General features: G+C 42.7%; 1 protein-coding gene across 50 annotated transcripts in view; it reads left to right on the forward strand.

Moving 5' to 3' along the window:
* The window catches only part of Clasp2 (cytoplasmic linker associated protein 2), a 181,493-nt gene that overhangs the window by 144,470 nt on the left and 18,390 nt on the right, over positions 1–18,633 (forward strand). For all 50 annotated transcript variants that reach the window (XM_087560097.1, XM_087560099.1, XM_087560105.1 and 47 more), the window contains 6 exons: positions 2,932–3,095; positions 5,364–5,442; positions 9,775–9,918; positions 12,567–12,710; positions 14,948–15,054; positions 17,620–17,773. In XM_087560097.1, the coding sequence (XP_087416223.1) occupies positions 2,932–3,095; positions 5,364–5,442; positions 9,775–9,918; positions 12,567–12,710; positions 14,948–15,054; positions 17,620–17,773 (792 nt within the window). The remainder of the gene's footprint in view (positions 1–2,931; positions 3,096–5,363; positions 5,443–9,774; positions 9,919–12,566; positions 12,711–14,947; positions 15,055–17,619; positions 17,774–18,633) is intronic.

Raw genomic sequence — 18,633 nt, forward strand, 5'->3', positions numbered from 1 at the left:
TCAAGAAGGCCCAGTCATACTGTGTTTTAAGAAAAAGCCCTCGGGGGCTGGAGAGATGGCTCAGCGGTTAAGAGCACTGGCTGCTCTTCCAGAGGTCCTGAGTTCAAATCCCAGCAACCACATGGTGGCTCACAACCATCTGTAATGAGATCTGATGCCCTCTTCTGGTGTGTCTAAAGACAGCTACAGTGTACTTATATGTAATAAATAAATCTTTAAAAAAAAAAAAAGAAAAAGCCCTCACAGCTCAGGATAAACAAAGGATCAAGTAGGGAGGCAGAGGTGGCAGAGATGCCTCGAGAACAAGGTATAGGACTGATGAGATGGCTCAGCCAGTTAAGAACATAGACTGCTCTTCCAGAGAGTTCGATTCCCAGCAACCACATCTATAAAAGGCGTACAGCCATCTATAAAAGGATCTGATGCCTTCTTTTGGCAATTCTGTGTACATGCAGACAGCACGTGTGTGTGTGTGTGTGTGTGTGTGTGTGTGTGTGTGTGTGTGAGAGAGAGAGAGAGAGAGAGAGAGAGAGAGAGAGAGAGAGAGTAGAGTGTAGAGGAGAAAGTAGAAATTGGGAAGATTGGCTGTAGGAAGGAGTAAAATGAGATTGTCCTTAGGGAGGCTCGTTAGGTTAGCATGTAGAGGTAAATCAGATTCCAGTGGAAGGCAGTGACACTTGAAACTCTACTGTGAAACTGTCTAGAAACCACACGGCTACAGCATAGCCAAAGCTAAATGGCTGTTGACCACTTGGAACAGGAAATTTGAAAACTGACTTATGACTTCCAGTGTCTTAAGATTGTTATTGGTTTTTTGTTTGCTTGTTGTTTTTTTGTTTTGTTTCGTTTTGTTTGGGTTTTTTTGGGTGGGGGAGGTTCGTTTGTTTGTATTTTTCTATTGTAGTGGTGCATGCCTTTAATCTTAGCAAAGGCTAATGGATGTATGTGTGTTCAAGGCCAGCCTGGTATACAGTGTGAGCTCCAGGACAGCCAGGGCTACAGGAGAAACCCTGTCTTGAAAAAAATACAGAGATGTTCATGACATGTTTTCATATGGAAAAAGGTACAGTTGGAACCCTCAGACACTAGGAAACAGTTGAAACCAGAGTGAAAGCAATTCACCAGACAGTAGCTGGGAGCTCTTAAGCCTACTCCTGGAGAGAAACCCTTCTTGTCCTATGTTGGCGTCTGTAATGCTACTACAGCTGATTTCCGGTGTCCAGCAACCTCACAGTGCTCACTGAAAACTTAGTCCCTCCTGCTGACACCTGATTCTGTAACATGTGACTTGTTTAGGAATATAAAAAACAGCTGCAGCTTGCTGCCAAACATTTGCCAGATAGCCAGGAAGAGTGAGTGCCAGGTTAGAGTCACAAAGTTGCCACAAGCTATGTCTAAGAAAATTCTTTTTACAGTCTTCTGGGCCTAGAGAGCCCAAACAGGCTGAAGGGCAGCACTCAGCCAGCACTCGGTGGGGTAGTCAGTTAGGAAAAGAATGGGAGTTAGAGGGGCTCTGCCTCACAGACACTGCTGGGTAGACAGCACAGCAAACTCCAACTGACTTCACTGCTGCTGTTTCAAATACATAGCATCTTAAGAAAATAGCTAAGGTGTTTCTTTTTTTTCTTTTTTGCCAACTTCCAAGTGTTAAAGCTTAGTTCTAATTCTAAATAGAGGAAACTTCATGGCTAATATGAATGGCAAATACTAGAGTTCATTACAACTACATAAAGGAAATGCCAGAAATATCATTGAGAATGAAACAGTTCCAAAGTAGCAGTTACTTGGGAGATTATGGAATATTTTATAACAGTAAAATGAATATAAAGTAGATAAAAATAAGCAAATAGAAGTAGCATGGTTTTAATCACCTGTTCTGGTTTTGATTTCTCTCAGTCGAGCATGAACATGAATGACTCTTAAAAACAGTTTTCTTTTACTTAAAAATAAGTCTTCCTGTATAATAGTGACTTCTTACGAGGAACAGAACTTTGTCAAGGTCACTTTTGCAGAATATTTTAATGGGACATCATATGTGAGTATTAGTTTATCTTTCCCTTAAGTTTTATTTTCACCTTATACAATACTGGTATTTTAATCTTGGAATCAAGTGTGAGATTCATCAGTATATGTCAGGCATGGTGCTCACACCTTTAATCCCAGCATTCAGGAGGCAGAGGCAGGAGGATCTCTGAGTTCTCAGGGCAGTGTGGTCTATAGAGCCAGTTCCAGGACAACTAAGACTACACAGAGAAACTCTGTCTTGAGAAATAAAACATAGAACCCACGGGCACAGAAACAATTAAAAATTAAGTTTTAATTGAATTTTAAATAGATTCTTTTAATCTCAACTTTATTATATAAATACTTTTTGTTATTTTAGGCTATTTAAAATTACCTTTGGGGCAGTCTTAAAAAATAATAAATGTCACACCAAAAAGTTGATGCAATTTATTATCTTCAGAAACCTGAGGATTTCTAATCAGCGTATCGCTGTAGATGCGATTTCTATGTTATGATGACTATAAGTCAATGATTTCCTAATTTGCTCAGTACCATTCTTAAAAGCTGAGTGTCCTCCAAATATACACAGCAGCTCCTCCATTTCTTAGGAAACGAGTCTCAGTTTAACCAGCTTAAGCTGTGGCGTTGTCAATAACGTTAGGTGTGCCAGCCATTACGGGCAGTTTCCTTACCAAGTGATGCTGCATGGACTAGCTAACTGTCAGACTTCTGCAGAAGCTGGTCACAGCGCAGATGCACTCTTGTATCAGACTCCACTGAAAAGCAAGAGAGAGTTTTTTTTTTTCCGCTTGGCTGCCAATCGCTGTGCCTCAGATTCCTTTTTCCCATCTATTTCTGTTTTGAATTGAGCATAGAGGTCAATATTTCCTCTTTCTTCTTCCCACTTCTCCCCATTATCAACTACAGGTGTTCAGCATGTTTTTGGAGACCCTAGTAGATTTCATACAAGTCCACAAAGATGATCTTCAAGATTGGTTGTTTGTTCTGCTGACACAACTGCTGAAAAAAATGGGTGCTGACTTGCTTGGGTCTGTTCAGGCAAAGGTTCAGAAAGCCCTTGATGTTACAAGGTAATGTTTTCTGTTTATATTTCAAGTTTAGCTGGTGATCATGAATACTTAATCCCTGTGTTAAAGTTTTGTTAATACTGGTTTGAATACTTGAAGCTGTTAGCTTATCTTAAGTAAAATGTAAAGTGGTGTGTAGTCCCAGCACTTGAGAGACAGAGACAACAGCAATAAAGATAAAGCCAGAAACCTGGGCCTGGCGACGCAGCTCTTTAATCCCATCACTTGGGAGGCAAAGGGAAGCAGCTCTCTGAGCTTGAGACCATCCTGCTCTACATAGCAGAGTCCCAGGACAGCCCAAGCTGCATAGCTATGTAGTAGGACCCAGCCTCAAAAATAAAAATAAGGAGCTAGAGTAACTGGTTAAGAACACTTCTAGAAGTCTAGGCTTCAATTCCAGATACCTATATGGCAGCTCGCATCTGTCTAGAACTATGTGGGATCCAATTCCCTCTTCTGGTGTGCAACTATACATGTAAACAAAACACCCATATACATAAAATAAAGAAATCTCATTTAAAAATAAATTAAAATAAGCATGTGTGTTTAAACATGTATGTGGGGCAGGCGTGGTGCCACTCATCTACAATCCGGCATGTGGGAATCAGAAGGATCAGGAGTTCAAGGGCAGCTAGGGTTACAAAGAAACACCCTCTTTCAAAAAGGAAACAAGACAAAGCACAAAGATTATTTTAAATAGAGCCAGGGACAGTGGCAAGCCCCTCTAGTCCCTTTTGCTGGGACACTGAGATGGGACGATTGACATTGACATTTGAGGCCATGACATTGAGGCAAGCTCAGGAATATAATAAAAGCTTATCCCCAAAGACAGCAAAGGCCAGTGATGCATCTGATAAAAGGCATTGGCTTTCAAGCCCTGTAACCTGGGTTTGATTCTTCACTACTGAAAGGCAGAGAACCAGCTCCCACAAGTGCACCATAGCACACATGTGCCCAGACACAGATAAATAAATACAAGTGAAAATGGGTGTTTGTTATGAAACAGGGTTTCTCTATGTAGTCTTGGCTGTGAACTCACAGAGGTCCACCTGCCTCTCTATCTCCCAAGTGCTGGGACTAAAGGTGTGTGTCACCAGCTGAAGAAAATTAAATATACAATTAAATGTATGTTGTCTTGACCTTTCAGGTAAAACATCTAACTGCACATGTGTGGGGTGAACTGAGGTTTAATTTAATTTTATGTGAAATTAAATACTATTCCGAAATGTTAGAGAATGTTTTCTCATGCTATTACCTCTCCAGAACCTCCTTTCAGAAAGCTTTACACCAGTGGTGGGCTTCTCCCTCCATGAGGTCACTGTGAAGGGACTCATTTCACACACCCAGATATGAAGTTGAAATGAGTCTGCAATTCAGATGTTTGGTGGTGGTGGGTTTTTGGGACAGAGTCTCAATATGATGTGGCTCTGGCTGTCCTGAGGCTCACTCTGTAGACTAGTCTGGCCTGGAACTCACAGAGATCCTCCTGCTTCTACCTCCTGAGTGTTGAGACTAAAGGTGTGCACCACCCACTCAGCAGAAACTCAGATCTGAAGGAGAAGAACCATGTCTGAAAATACTGGACTTTTTATTTTTATTTTCTTTTTTTTTTAAAGATTTATTCATTTATTATATATAAGTACACTGTAGTTGTCTTCAGATACACAAGAAGAGGGCACTGGATCTCTTTACAGATGGTTGTGAGCCACCATGTGGTTGCTGGGAATTGAACTCATGACCTCTGGAAGAACAGTCGGGTGCTCTTAACCACTGAGCCATCTCTCCAGCCCTTATTTTTATTTTCTACTTTGTATCTCTATGTGTGAGCTGTTTCTGAGGAGGCAGAAGAGGGTGACATTGGCTGCTGTAGAGCTGCCATTAGAGGTGGTTGTGAGCTGCCCACGTGGGTGCTAGGAACCAGGCTCTGTTTCGCTGTGAGGCAGTCTGTGTGCTTTTAACCACCAAGGTGCTGTCCAGCCCCAGAAGTGTGGACTGTTACTGAGTATAGTTTTCTGACTAAATACATATAGGACACAAGCAAAACACTGTTGTTTCTTAATGCTTTACTAAGTTCGTTATTCCTGAGCTGTGTGTGCTTCATGGACTGCCACTTCAGCTGTCTGTTCTCACATGCCCTCTGGTGGCATGATATGTGGTGTTCTGTATAGGCTTTTCCTTTGGAATTTGTTAAAGTGAAGACTTGTCAACTTAATCTGGTGTGGGGTTGGCTATTTTCTAACGTTTTTGTTTTTGGTGTTGTTCTTTTTTCAGGGAATCTTTTCCAAATGATCTTCAGTTTAATATCCTAATGAGATTTACAGTTGACCAGACCCAAACGCCAAGCTTGAAGGTAAAAATTTGTTTTCTTCTGAAATATTACAATGAATTGAAGTATTTTATTAATAAAGTTAGATAATATTTGTATTTTTGTCACAGAAGAAGCTGCTCAATCAGTAGGCTTTGTTTTTATAAACTTTCAGATAGTCACGCCAGCACTGCGGGACCAGCTTCACTCTTTTTGGAGCTCAAAGGTTTTTCTTTGGATTTCTTTTAGCCTGCCTTATTTCTCCTCATAACTCTCCCCAGCGTTTCTGATAATGCTCTGTGCATTGACGTCAGCACTAACCTTCCTAAGTCTTTACACATGCACATACTTGATTTGAAATGTTCTCCAGAGACTTGACCATCATTGGGAAAAGCTCTCTGGGTAAACACATTTTAAAATCATCAAAAAATATGGTCATCTAAACCTATGCTGGTAATACAGAGTTACTTTGCAAGATCTTGTTTAATCTTACATTTCTGATTTCCCAATTCTTTTTTCTCTTAATTGTAGTTTTTGGAATCTGATAATTATTTGGGCAAAATATAGCATTGCCTAGGTGCTGATTTTAGTGACCATACATACATACATACATACATACGTACGTACATACGTTCATGCATGCATAAAGTTTTTTTATGCATAAAGTTTAACTCAGTTTGTTCTCCCTATCTGAAATAATAATGTTTTCTGTAATGTGAAATGGCTGAAACAAGTATAAAGTTTATGTCAGAACTATATTTCTCAATTTGCTAGTTGTGTGAAATGTAAATAGATTCTATTTTATGATTTGAAATGATTAACATTAGAAAAGAAATAGTTTCTACCTGGGATATGACTTAATTGATGGATGCTTGCCTAGCATGCACAGAGCCCTACAAAAATGTTTTTCATGAGCTGATCCATTGAGATTAACGTCAGGAAATAAGGAGCACACTGCTTGAACAGGTCTTGTAGTTTCTAAGATCACCCTAAGATCCCTTTCCCCTTACATCTTGTGATGCAGTTATGCCTCAGAATCACAGTTATTCCTACAGGGCCGGCATGCACTCTACACAGTCTCATCTTCTCAGAGCCACTATATAAAAGGGACCCCCATGGGTTTTTGTTTTGCTGGAGTTTTTTTAAGTGACATGCAGGTAAGGCTTTATTTAATATTAATGCATAGTGCAGCTCATACTACATCTAAGACAGTTTGGGAGGAGAAGGCTTAGACTCTTTATCATTGTTACCTATAATACTTGATTAACAAACGGTAATAAAGGATTTGATGCCCGTCTGTGGTAGGTAGTCAGGAGCTGCTGAAAGTATGACAGTGTTTTGTGTGCCTGTGCAAATAAAGCCTGAAGCGATCTTTAGAAATGGAAGTCACATGTAGTAGTATAGACCTGTGATTCCCACATGAGGCACTGAGGCAGGTAGATGAGCAGTTACTTGTCACTATGGGCCACACAGAGTTCCACGTAACCTGAGCTGTAACGCTGTGACTTGAGAGACAGGCAGTGGGAGAGGCAGAGTGAGCTTGCTGAAAACCTAAATGGAAAGACGAGAGAAAAACAGGGATGTGGGAAGCAGCTGAAAGAAGACAAGCTTCCTGTGGGCCTGGAATCAGATGCTGCTTTTGGAATGTGTGTTTAAGTTCAGTCAGTAGCAAAGCCATGGGAGCCATCTTTGTTATACTTTTAGACAAGAGGAATGAGTTATAATACTGCCGTACTTCATGCCCATGTGAGAACAACTTGAAGATGGATTAATTATAAAGAACTTGGTCACGGTGGCTCAGCACTTACATTCAGGGGACTGGAGTTGGTCTCCCAGCAATCAAGTCAGGCAGTTCCCAAATGCCTGAACCCCAGCTTAGGGGGTTCATTAGCGTCTTCTGTACCTGCATATACATGGCATACACGTTCACATAGACCCACACACATACATGTAGATAAAAACTTTTTTAACCATAAGAACTTAAAAGAGATGAAGGATAGAACTCAGTGGTTCAGAGCAATCGTCTCACAAGCATAACCAGAGCTTGGGTCTGGGCAGCCAGAAACTGGCGCGCGCACACACACACACACACACACACATACACACACACACACACACACACACACACACACACACACACACATACACACACACATACACACACACCACACACACACATACACACACACACATACACACATACACACACACCACACACACACACATACACATACACACACACACATACACACATACACACACACACCACACACACACACATACACACACACATACACACATACACACACACACCACACACACACACGCACACATACACACACACACCACACACACACATACACACACACACACCACACGCACACACACACACGAGCACATATATTCACATAGAAACACATACACAAAATGCCTTAAAAGTTTTACCAGGTTGCTAAGTGTGGTGCACACGCACCTTTAATCCCAGCACTCAGGAGGCAGAGGCCAGGGACCAGCTTGCTCTATGTAGCAAATTCAAAAAGAGCCAGGACTACATAATACAGAGACCCTGTCTCCAACTAATAATAATAATGGTAAATATAAAATTGAAAATAGGGGCTGGGGATTTAGCTCAGTGGTAGAGCGCTTACCTAGGAAGCGCAAGGCCCTGGGTTCGGTCCCCAGCTCCGAAAAAAAGAACCAAAAAAAAAAAAAATAATAATAATAATTTAAAGGAGTAAATCTTTTTTAAAGAAAGAAGGTAGCGGTAGATTAAATAACAATACAAAGTTATTTTAATTAAATTAACATGCAGTTGTTAAATATTCAGGAATGGAATATTTTTCCAGCTTGACAAAGATGCTGAAGGATTACATGAACCTTTGCGACTATATAGTTTTGGGTTTTGAAGTGGAATGTATAGTTGCACCGTTAGTTACGGACTGCATGACTTGTGAGTTGTCCTACTAGAATGGGAATGTTTCAGTTGCTATGTTTCTGCGGTTGCTTGCTTATTATAGTTAACACCATGTGTTGCTGGAAACCTGTTAAAACTGCAGGACTTGCTTTGCATGATTATAAATGCCTTGAATCCCAGCACGTCAGAAGCAGAGGTGAATGAATCTCTGTGAGTTCAATCCCCAGCCTGGCCCACATAGAGTTCCAAGCACCAGGGCTACATACTGAGATTTCCAAAGTCTCACAGCAAACCTGCCCACACATGTAAACACACATACATATACACAACACCCAGAGTGCAAAAGAAACAATGTTAAAGGTGATTTGAAGTCCTGTACATGTAACTATGCCAGAGTGCTTGCCTGACATTAGCAAGGCCATAGTGGATTTAATCTCCAGCAAGGCAAATAATAATAGTAATAACAACTTTAAAATAAAGGACCTCAAGAGGCTGAAGAGGACCTAGGCTCAGTTCCCAGCGTGTGCATGGCCGCACACGGCCTCTACAACTACAATTTCAAGGGATCTGATCATCTCCTGGTCTGCATGGGCACCAGGTATCCGTATGGTGTGCATACATGGAGGCAAGTGCTCATACGCATAAAGATAGTCCATAAAGACAATCTCAGCACGCGGGACGCAGAGGCAGGAGGACATCTGAGTTCAAGTCCAGCTTAGTCTGCAGAATAAGTTCTAGGACACAAAGAAACTGTCTTAAAAAAAAAAAAAAGTTAAGCAACCCCAGCCTTGAGAGAACTATCATTAATAATTGCTTACTAGAAGAATTAGAAATGGTGGAGCCTAGAGAGAAGCACGTGTGCCTCAGAAGCCCTTCCCGCCCTTCAGCTGCCTGTCATGCACTCTACGGGGGGCGAGTGGGGGTGAGTGGGGCCGGGGGGTAGCCCAGCCGGTGCCCGGCTACGCTGCACCAGGTGCTGGGTTCTACACCCGCACCTTATACACTGCACTCGGGGGTAGAGTCAGCGGAAGAGAGAAGGCCAAGGCCAGCCTCAGCTACACGGTGCATTTGAGGTCAACCTGGGCTAGAGGCCTCGCCTTAAATGTAAAGAACAGTCATGTTACCCACTGCAGTCCCAGGCTCGTCTTTCCATACCTTATTGTCTCACACAGCGACTATTTCCCCAAAAAGAAATGACCATGTAGGACTAGCCATCTGAAAGCAGGCTCAAGGAGATGTTTGCTAGTTTGTTGAGGAGATCTTTAGTAGTTCCTACTATGGAAATGGAGTGCTAAAAGTTCTAATGCTCATGAAAACAGGACTCTTCACTTTGCCATGTCAGGTGGTAAGTAACTGCACCATTCCTTGGAGGTTTTTTGTTACTAATGGCAGTTATTTCTGATGCGTCACCCAGTGCCTCATGTCCATCTCACTGCCCTCTTTGATTGTGCTTTCCTCAACAGGTGAAGGTGGCTATCCTTAAGTACATAGAAACTCTGGCAAAGCAGATGGACCCAGGAGATTTTATAAATTCCAGTGAAACTCGCCTGGCAGTGTCTCGGGTCATCACCTGGACGACAGAGCCCAAAAGCTCTGATGTTCGAAAGGTTTGTTTGAGTGGGATGGAGAGATAATTTTAGGTCTTTTTTCATTGATCTTTTCTTAGACACAAGCGTTGTGTTTATCATTCACCATCAGTGAGAACCTGGCCTTCCCTGTGCCTCGTTCACACCCTTTCCAGCTGTCCCTTCGACACAACCATCCGTACTTGCTGCCGTGCAGTCTGCTTTTGCTTTCTTAAAGTCTGCATTGCTTTTCATGTGCTCTAGTTCTATCTTAGAGTTAACTGTCTATCTTGATTTTCATTTCCTTGAGTTATGGTCTTTTAAGACAGTCTTATATAACCTGGGCTAGCCTGGAACTCACTCTAGCAGATGACCTTGAAGTCCTGGTCTTCCTGCCTCAACCTCCCAGGTACCAAGAGTTCTGCCACATCATGCCTAGCTTGACTGAGCTTTTAAACATGTCTTGTTTGGTATATGTTAATATTGTTAGTATATGAATATTTTTAACATTTCTGCCAAGGGCTTATGGCTAGTATTTTCTGTTGACTCAAAAATATATAACTTGTTTGTGCTAGGAAAATGACTCCATTGATAAAGTATGTAAGAACTGAGTTTATATTCCTAGCACCTACATTATAAAAAAATCAGGCATGGTAGCACATGCCTGTAATCTGGGTGCTGGGAAGGTGGCAGATACAAGAAAAGTGCTAGGGTTCACTGGCCAGCTAATCTTTCCTAGTCATTGAACTCCTAGTTCAGTGACAGATCTCAGAAACTAAAGGGGAGTTGGGGACGGTGGTGCACACCTTTAATCCCAACACTGAGAGGCTGAAGCAGGCAGATCTCTGAGTTGAAGGCTACCCTGACCTTTGGCCTCACATGTGGACACACTTGAGTACACGTACAGATGCATGCACAGCATGGACACACACATGTATATACCACAAAACAGAACAGAAAGTACACTAAAGTAAATAAAAGTGAGGACATGGCATAATAAAACTAAGAGATACAGCAGAAGCTGCATCGTGAACAGAACTCAGGGTGCATAGATGTGTATGGAAACAAAACACTCACTCATACATGCGATGATCATGTGAATCAGATAGAAGCGAGGCTGGCACACACCTTAACTCAGAAGATGGAGGTGGTCTACCTAGTGTGTTTCCATCCAGCCAGTACTACAAAGTGAGACCTTTTCTCAAAGGAAAAAAACGGCAAAGAAAACTGCACCCTGACGCTGCTGTGTGACCAGCCACCTTGTGCTCCCACTTAACTGTCAGTTGTGAGCCAAAATAAACCCTTCTGTTCTTAAGTTGCTTTTGTCAGATACTTTGTGACAACAACTAATCCAGCGCTGGTAATAAATCAGTTATCTAATCAACCATCAATGACAGTGAGTCAAAAAGAGTAAAGCAAACCTGAAGCAAACAGAAATTTGTAGCTGAGAATATAGAAAACAGAGACCGCACATGGAGGCACATACCTTTAATCCAGCCCTCAGGAGGCAGAGGTGGGCAGGTTTCTATGGATTCAAGGCCAGCCTGATGTACATAGTGAGTTCCAGGACAGCCAGGGCTCTATACAAAGACCCTATCTCCAACAATAACAAGGGAGCAGCAGGACTGGTGAGATGTTCCAGCACCAAAGAGTCCTTGCTGCTCTTGTCAAAGACCCACATGGCAGCTCACAAATGGCTGTAATCCTCGTTCCTGGGGATCAGACAATGTCTGGCATCTGCAGGCTCTGCTTGCACTTGGTGCCCAGACATACATTCCAGGAGAGTGTTGAGTAGTGTTGCATTATCTGCATACAGCATGCTTTAGCTACTCTCCTGTTATATAGTCAGACTCTAAATGCAGAGTGCAGAGTTTTTCATAGATGGAGTCAGAAACGGTCCAGAACAAGGTGTGTGCACTGGACGTGGTCCTGTGGTTGAGCATCATCTCATCCACTAAATTATCTGATTTGACTTTAGATTTTACAGAACACCTGACTAACCTTATCTTGAGATTAACTGTAGACTTTTTAGATTAGCTACTTAAGAAAAGACTAGGTCTTGCTAGTTAAAGAATCCTAAGAGCCAGGCCTGGTGGTGTGTACCTGTAATCCTAACACCTAAAGCAGAGGTGGGAGGGTCGCAGACTCAAAGGCCTTCAGGACTCCATAGTACAGTCATGCTCTGTTTTGTTTTGTTGGTTGTTTGGTTGGCTTTTTTGTCGTTGTTTTTTCCTTCTTATGCTAACCTTATTTTTAATTATCATACAAAGTAGTATGTTTTTATATGGCATTGTCATGTGTGCTTGGGTTTTGTTAATTCCCCCTCTTCCCATTCCTGCCCTTACCCCTGTGTTGTCTGCTGCCCATGTCTTTTTCCCATATTGAGAAAGTTTAAGTTTTGTCCTTTATGATCATTTATGGGGAAACATAAAACAGTAGTATATGTTGTCACAGTAGTGTATGGAATAACCCTGCAATGTTTGTCGTTACCCTCAGAGTCCCTTCCTTACTTTAGAAAATAAAAGGTAGTTTTTATCCTCTCAAAGAGAAAGAAGTTATGAAAGTCAAGGCTTGACCATCACATTTCCTGCTCCGTGGGAGAGAGGGTGGAATCCTGTGCTGTCGAAAGGATGCCCTGGAGAGCCAGCATGCAGCTCACTTAACTTTTGTACCCCTTTGTTCCTTTGTAGGCAGCACAGTCGGTGCTGATTTCTTTGTTTGAACTCAATACCCCAGAGTTTACAATGTTACTAGGAGCTTTACCAAAAACTTTCCAGGATGGTGCTACTAAACTTCTTCACAATCACCTTCGAAACACTGGCAATGGCACTCAGGTATCCTTACTTGTTTTGTTGGCTTTGTCTGCTGTTATGGCTGATTTAACAATGGTTGCTTTGCTTTGCATGAAGTTAACTTGATTTTACTATGTGATTTTTACATCTGCATTTGGCAACCGTTTCTGAGCAGGATTAAATATTGCCTCGGGAAAAATAGGCTTTCTTGAACCTATGGTGCTTTTTTATAATTTGTGTACGCTGGGATAGAAGTGAGCAGTGGGCGGTTGGAAGGAGAGACACATGTGAGCAGTGTGTGTCCAGGGCACGTGCGGCAGCCTTAGAGTGTGCTAGAACTCTAGGACATGCTGCTCTTTGACTTCAGATGAACCACTTCTTGTTTGAGCACCAGCCAGGGTGACTCATCTCAAGCCAACAAGTAAGGTTGAACAGAATCATACCAAAGAGTAACAGGCTCGTTGGTCTCTGGGTGTCAGTGTGCAGGACTTGGTTCTGAGGAAGTGAACTATGTAGATGTATGTGTGATTTACATAAAATGGCTAACATTGAATGAGAGTTTTAAAGGAGGGGCCTTTGATAACAAGGAGAGTGAATGAATGCAGGCGAACTTGATGGCAAGCTTAAAGGGATGAGTTCAGGGTTGAAAGTGATGCAGGATTTTTAAATATGGCAAGACATTTCAAAGCCCAGTTATACATGACTCAAAGGTGTGAAATGCGGACTCCGATGGTTACCGACTCAAGCCAGTGACTCCAGGTTGGTGGTCTCATCCAGATGGGGATTCCAGACGCGTGCGTATTCTGGAACAAGCTTTATAAAGAGTTACAGAGACGTTTCGGAAGCTCCTCAGAGATAGAAAGGTTTCCAAGAGAGGAAAAGAGGCATCAAACTTCTTGTCTAGAGTTTTTATAGAGCTTTGGCAGAGAATGGACAAGTCTGGGTTGGAGTAATTGCTATGAGATTGGTTATTTCTCTGACGTATTGTAGACCAAGATAATGAAGCACCCACATGGTATTTGTGTCCTCCCAGCCCAGCCAGAAAGATGCTGATGCACAGTTTATGTTCTGCCCGCCCAATAAAACATGGTTGAAGCCCTCTGTCCATTTCTAACCTCAGATTTGTTAGTGACCTTGGTCTTCCAGCTGTCACTTCTCAGATGTTGTCTGACCTTGCAGGGATCTCAGTTGCTAACTCTGTTGAACTCTGTTCCTCCTGGCTCCTAGATGCCGTTAACTCCTTGTCTTCCAAATAGCCTGGGTTCCCCCTCCTGAAAGAGGTGAGGGCTTCCTCAGAAGCTCTCTTTACTTAGTCTGTTAGAATTACCCGTATTAGAAATGTGGATATATGCAGGGTATCCTTCGAGGGCTAGAGATGGGGAACAGCCCTACCATCACTGCCCTAGAGCCCGGACCCAGCTCTGCACTGCTTACTCAGTTTACTCCAGCAGTTACCCAGCCGGAAGCCCTCTGCTCCTGCCTCACTGTTGTAGGCGTGCCATCTTCCTCTTATCCTCACCTCTGTCCTCAGAGCAGCAGCTCTGAGCAGTTTCCAGTGTGCCCTTTTTTCCTTTGCTGCCAACAGAGCAGCAGCCTCTGCACTGAGTGTCTGAGAGTGATGTCTTTGAGTCAGAGGCACTTCCTAAGCAGAGAGGCAGTTAATTGAAGGAAAAACACATATTAATAGCATGAACAGATTTTACTTCTTCAGTGTCTTTGGGAAAATCATTTTAAAAAGAGACTCAAAAGGAACTGAATTATCAATCTTTTTTTAAATTTATAGAGGCAGATGTCTTTGTGAGTTTGCGGCCAGCCTGATCTGTATATTGAGTTCTGGGCCAGCTAGGGCTACATAATGAGTTGCTGCCTCCAAAAATAAAATAAAAGCTAGTATAAATCCTTGAGAGAAAAGATATTAATATTTGAGAGACAAAATTGGGTTAAAAACAAATGGGTATGGTGATGTACTACCCCTGTAACCTCGCACTTGCCAGGTGGAGGTAGGAGGATCAGAAGTCCAAGGCCAGTCAGGGGTACATGAGGCTGGGGCGGGGCAGAATGGGGGGGGTGAGTAAGGAGATGAGGGAGAAGACTGAGGAGGTGGGTTTCTGAATGAAGACACATTTTCTCCCAGAAACCAGACATAAGTGCACAGAGGTTTAGAAAGCTGTATACAAAGACGGTGCTTTCATGGTATTCTCTGTCATGACTCTGCCCCTTCCTGATGACCTTGTAGTTGCATTTCCCTGGGTTGATGCTCTCTTTACTCCCACCCTCAGAGTTCCATGGGGAGTCCTTTGACGAGACCAACACCTCGGTCACCAGCCAACTGGTCCAGTCCTCTTACTTCTCCTACCAACACGTCACAGAATACGTTATCTCCAAGGTGAGATGACTGTCCAATCTCTATTCTTAGAAAGACAGAGTAACTATAATCTCAGACTTTCATCTGATTTGAAATGAGCTGATTCTAACAACTGTAAGTGTATGTGAAATCTCACCCTTTAAATGGTGATATATAGGATGAAAGGTATTGTCTTCTTTTCATTACCCCACTCAGTATGGATGGCGAGTATCAGTTATGGTATTAGATAGTGCACTGATGACTGCTGAAAAGTCGGAGGGACTTGAACTTAGTTAGACAAAGCATAAAGAAAATAGTGAGAAGAATTAAATATATCATGAATACATTGTGACATTATATATGCTTCTCGGAAAAAATGTGACTGAGATATTGCTGCTTAATACAGAAATAAAAAAAGGTAAAAATTTTCATACATAGCTCAAATATGGATATATCTGAGATTAAAGTCTCCTTTTTTTTGAATTGGGTATGTGAGTGCAGGGCACATGGGGCAAAAGATGCATGTGGAGGTCAAGATGCATGTGGAGGTCAAGATGCATGTGGAGGTCAGGATTCATGTGGAGGTCAAGAGGCAGCCTGCGGGAGCTTCTCCTCCTCCTTCCTCTGTGGGTTCCAGGGCTCCAGCTCAGGTGTCCAGGCTTGCTCAGCAGACAGGCATCCTCACCCAGTAGGCCACCTTGCTAGCCCTAGAGTGAATTCTTGATTCATTACATTAGTCAGTAGCCACCGTGACCCTTTTGGTAGCCTTTTGTAAAATGAGTCTTACAACATCTATTACAATTACTAGCCTGAGTTTTGTTACTTATCATACATCGTGGCTTCCTTCATCAGACTATCCATTAAAATTACAGGGTATTAAATCAGAGTTTAAGAAACTAAAATGTACCTTTGGGTTAATACATTTGTGACAGTTTTGCTGAGTAATGTAGCCTTAGTTAAATTTAGAATTTGATCATAGAATTCATCACATTATGATCAGTGTTCATGTATGTTCCCTGCCTGGTCCATTCTAATGACGTAGGAGATGAATGCTCTTGTTGAAAGAGCATGGCTACCTGAGTTCAATCCCTAGGTCACTATGTAAAGTCCACAGAGCTTCCTCTGACCTCCTTTATCTTTTGTTCTCGACAAGCAGAAGCGGCATCTGTAAGTGAGGTACAGCTAGTTCCTTTTTCTACCGAGGACTGCTCCCAGTGATGCCAGAGCCTGTGGCCTCTCCTGCTGGCCTCCAGCTGGCCATGTGTCAGAGGGTGGCTGTAAATCCTCTGCCCCGAATCCCTGAGTACTCATTGACAAACTCCATTTGTTTCTTCTTCAACTAGTGCTGCTGCTGCTCATTAACCACAAGGACTAGAAAGCTTTCTATAAAGGGCCACATGGCAAGTATTTTAGGCTTTTAATCTAAGTAGTCTGTGACCTTCGTTCAGTTCTGCTCTTAGACTACCACAACAGTCCCAGATAGTCCCAGCATACACAGTCATGGCTGTGCTCCAGTAAAACTTCATTTATGCATACTGAAACGTGTATAATATCCACATTATAAAAACATTTATTTAAAACTGTAAGCTGTATTGGCAAGACAGCTCAGTAGGTAAAAGTTCGTGCTGCAAAGTTTCTAATGACCTGAGTCATCGTGATCCACATGGTTGGAAGGAAAGTTTCAATTTCCAAAACTTGTTTCACACACACACACACGCACGCACGCACGCACGCACACACACACACACTGTAATTTTAAGACCAGACATGGTGTTCCATGCTTTTCAGCAATCAGGAGGCAGAAGTAGGAGGATCTCTTGACTTCAAGGTTAGCATGGTATGCATAGTTCCAGGAGAGCCAGGGCTACACAGAGCAACCTTATCTAGCTGTCCCCCAAAAGACTTTAAGAATAAATAAATACAGTGTTAACTGGCTACAGTGATATTTGCCTATAACTTCAGAACTTTGGAGGCAAGGAAAGAGACTCTTGAGTTTGAGGCCTGGCTTTGAGTTATAGAGTTAATTCTTATGTCAAAAATAGTTTTTATCTTTAGAAATATCCTGTACAGTATCCTCAAATGTAGTTCTTTCAGCAGGGTCAAGTTTAGCTGGGCTGCCTTCCACCTGCCTGTGTACTGGAATATTCCTGAACCCCTGGCCGCCTCCTTCTACTTCCCCAGGGCTGGCATTAGGGGAGTGCACCACCACATCCGCGCGTTTGTATTCTAAGAGTATAACTGAAAATTAGAGCCAAATGTGGCAGCTTACATCTCTGCTTCCAGCACGTTGGAGGAGGATTGCAGTGTGTTCAAGACCAGCCTGCGCTACAGTGTGAAACTCTAAAACTAAATAGGGACTGCAGAGATGCTCTTTGGTTGAGAGCACTTGCTGACAGAGAACCTGGGGTTGGGTCCCAGCACCCACGTAACAGCTCACGGCCATCTCTTAATTCTACTTCAGGGGATCTGATGCCGTCTTCTGACCTCCAAGGACTCTACACACACATGGCATATATACATAAATGCTGGCAAAACACTCATACACATACGTATAAAAATCAAATCAAATAATAAAGAAAGTACAAATTAATGCTATTTTCCTCACAGTGCATTTGATTACGACACAGAGAACATGAATTCTGAAGACATTTACAGCTCCCTTAGAGGTGTCACTGAGGCAATCCAGAATTTCAGCTTCAGAAGCCAGGAAGACATGAGTGAGCCGCTGAAGAGGGACCCTAAGAAAGAGGATGGTGACACAGTGAGTGTTTGCATGTCCTTACCATCTGTTACCTTCATGCCTAACATGCCACATCTCGGGAACACGCCTACATTGTAAGCTACTTTGGTTCCCATTGAGAGTGGGGTGGCAGGGTGTGTGTGTGCGTGCGTGCGTGTGCGTGCACACGTGTGTGCGTAGTTGTTGGTTTATTTTAAACTTTGCTTTCGGGGTTGGGGATTTAGCTCAGTGGTAGAGCGCTTGCCTAGCAAGCGCAAGGCCCTGGGTTCGGTCCCCAGCTCCGGAAAAAAAAAAAAAAAAAAAAACTTTGCTTTCTGGTGTGTTCACGCAGAATTCTTTAGAAGCTAGTCTCTCTCCAAGTATTTCCTGAGTATCAGCCACCCACATACTAGTGAGTTTTAGATGTTAGATCTGTAAGAGAGCTGTGCCCTAGAGTTCTTTTTAGATTCCTAACTAAAGATGTTTACTGTGGAGTTTTGGTTTAGAATGTGCCAGAGAGGAAAGTCAAGTGTAGTTTACACTCTGGTGCCAGGGAGTGGAGGCCTCTGTCAAATGAGGAGAGTTCTGTGAACTAATAGCCAGTGTAGAGGCAGCTAGGAACCAGCTTATGTGGTTGAAGATTTAGAAGAAAGCTACTGTAATAGGGGCACTAAAAAAGAAGGGGTACAGACCACAGACATCAATAATGGCCCTCGGCTGCAGGGCGACAGACAGACACAGGACTCAGTTTTCTTTAAGGAGCTGGCCACTGGGACTTTGACCTTGATCCGTGGAGTAGATGGGCAATACAAAATGGACTTTTTAGTTTCATTCTTTTTTCTTGGAAGCGATCACAAGGTAGGGGAGTAGACCTGGGAGAACTAGGAAGTGAGTGTGAAACT

Source organism: Rattus norvegicus, chromosome 8 (assembly GCF_021556685.1).
Source record: "Rattus norvegicus strain SHRSP/BbbUtx chromosome 8, alternate assembly SHRSP_T2T, whole genome shotgun sequence".
Lineage (NCBI taxonomy): Eukaryota > Metazoa > Chordata > Mammalia > Rodentia > Muridae > Rattus > Rattus norvegicus.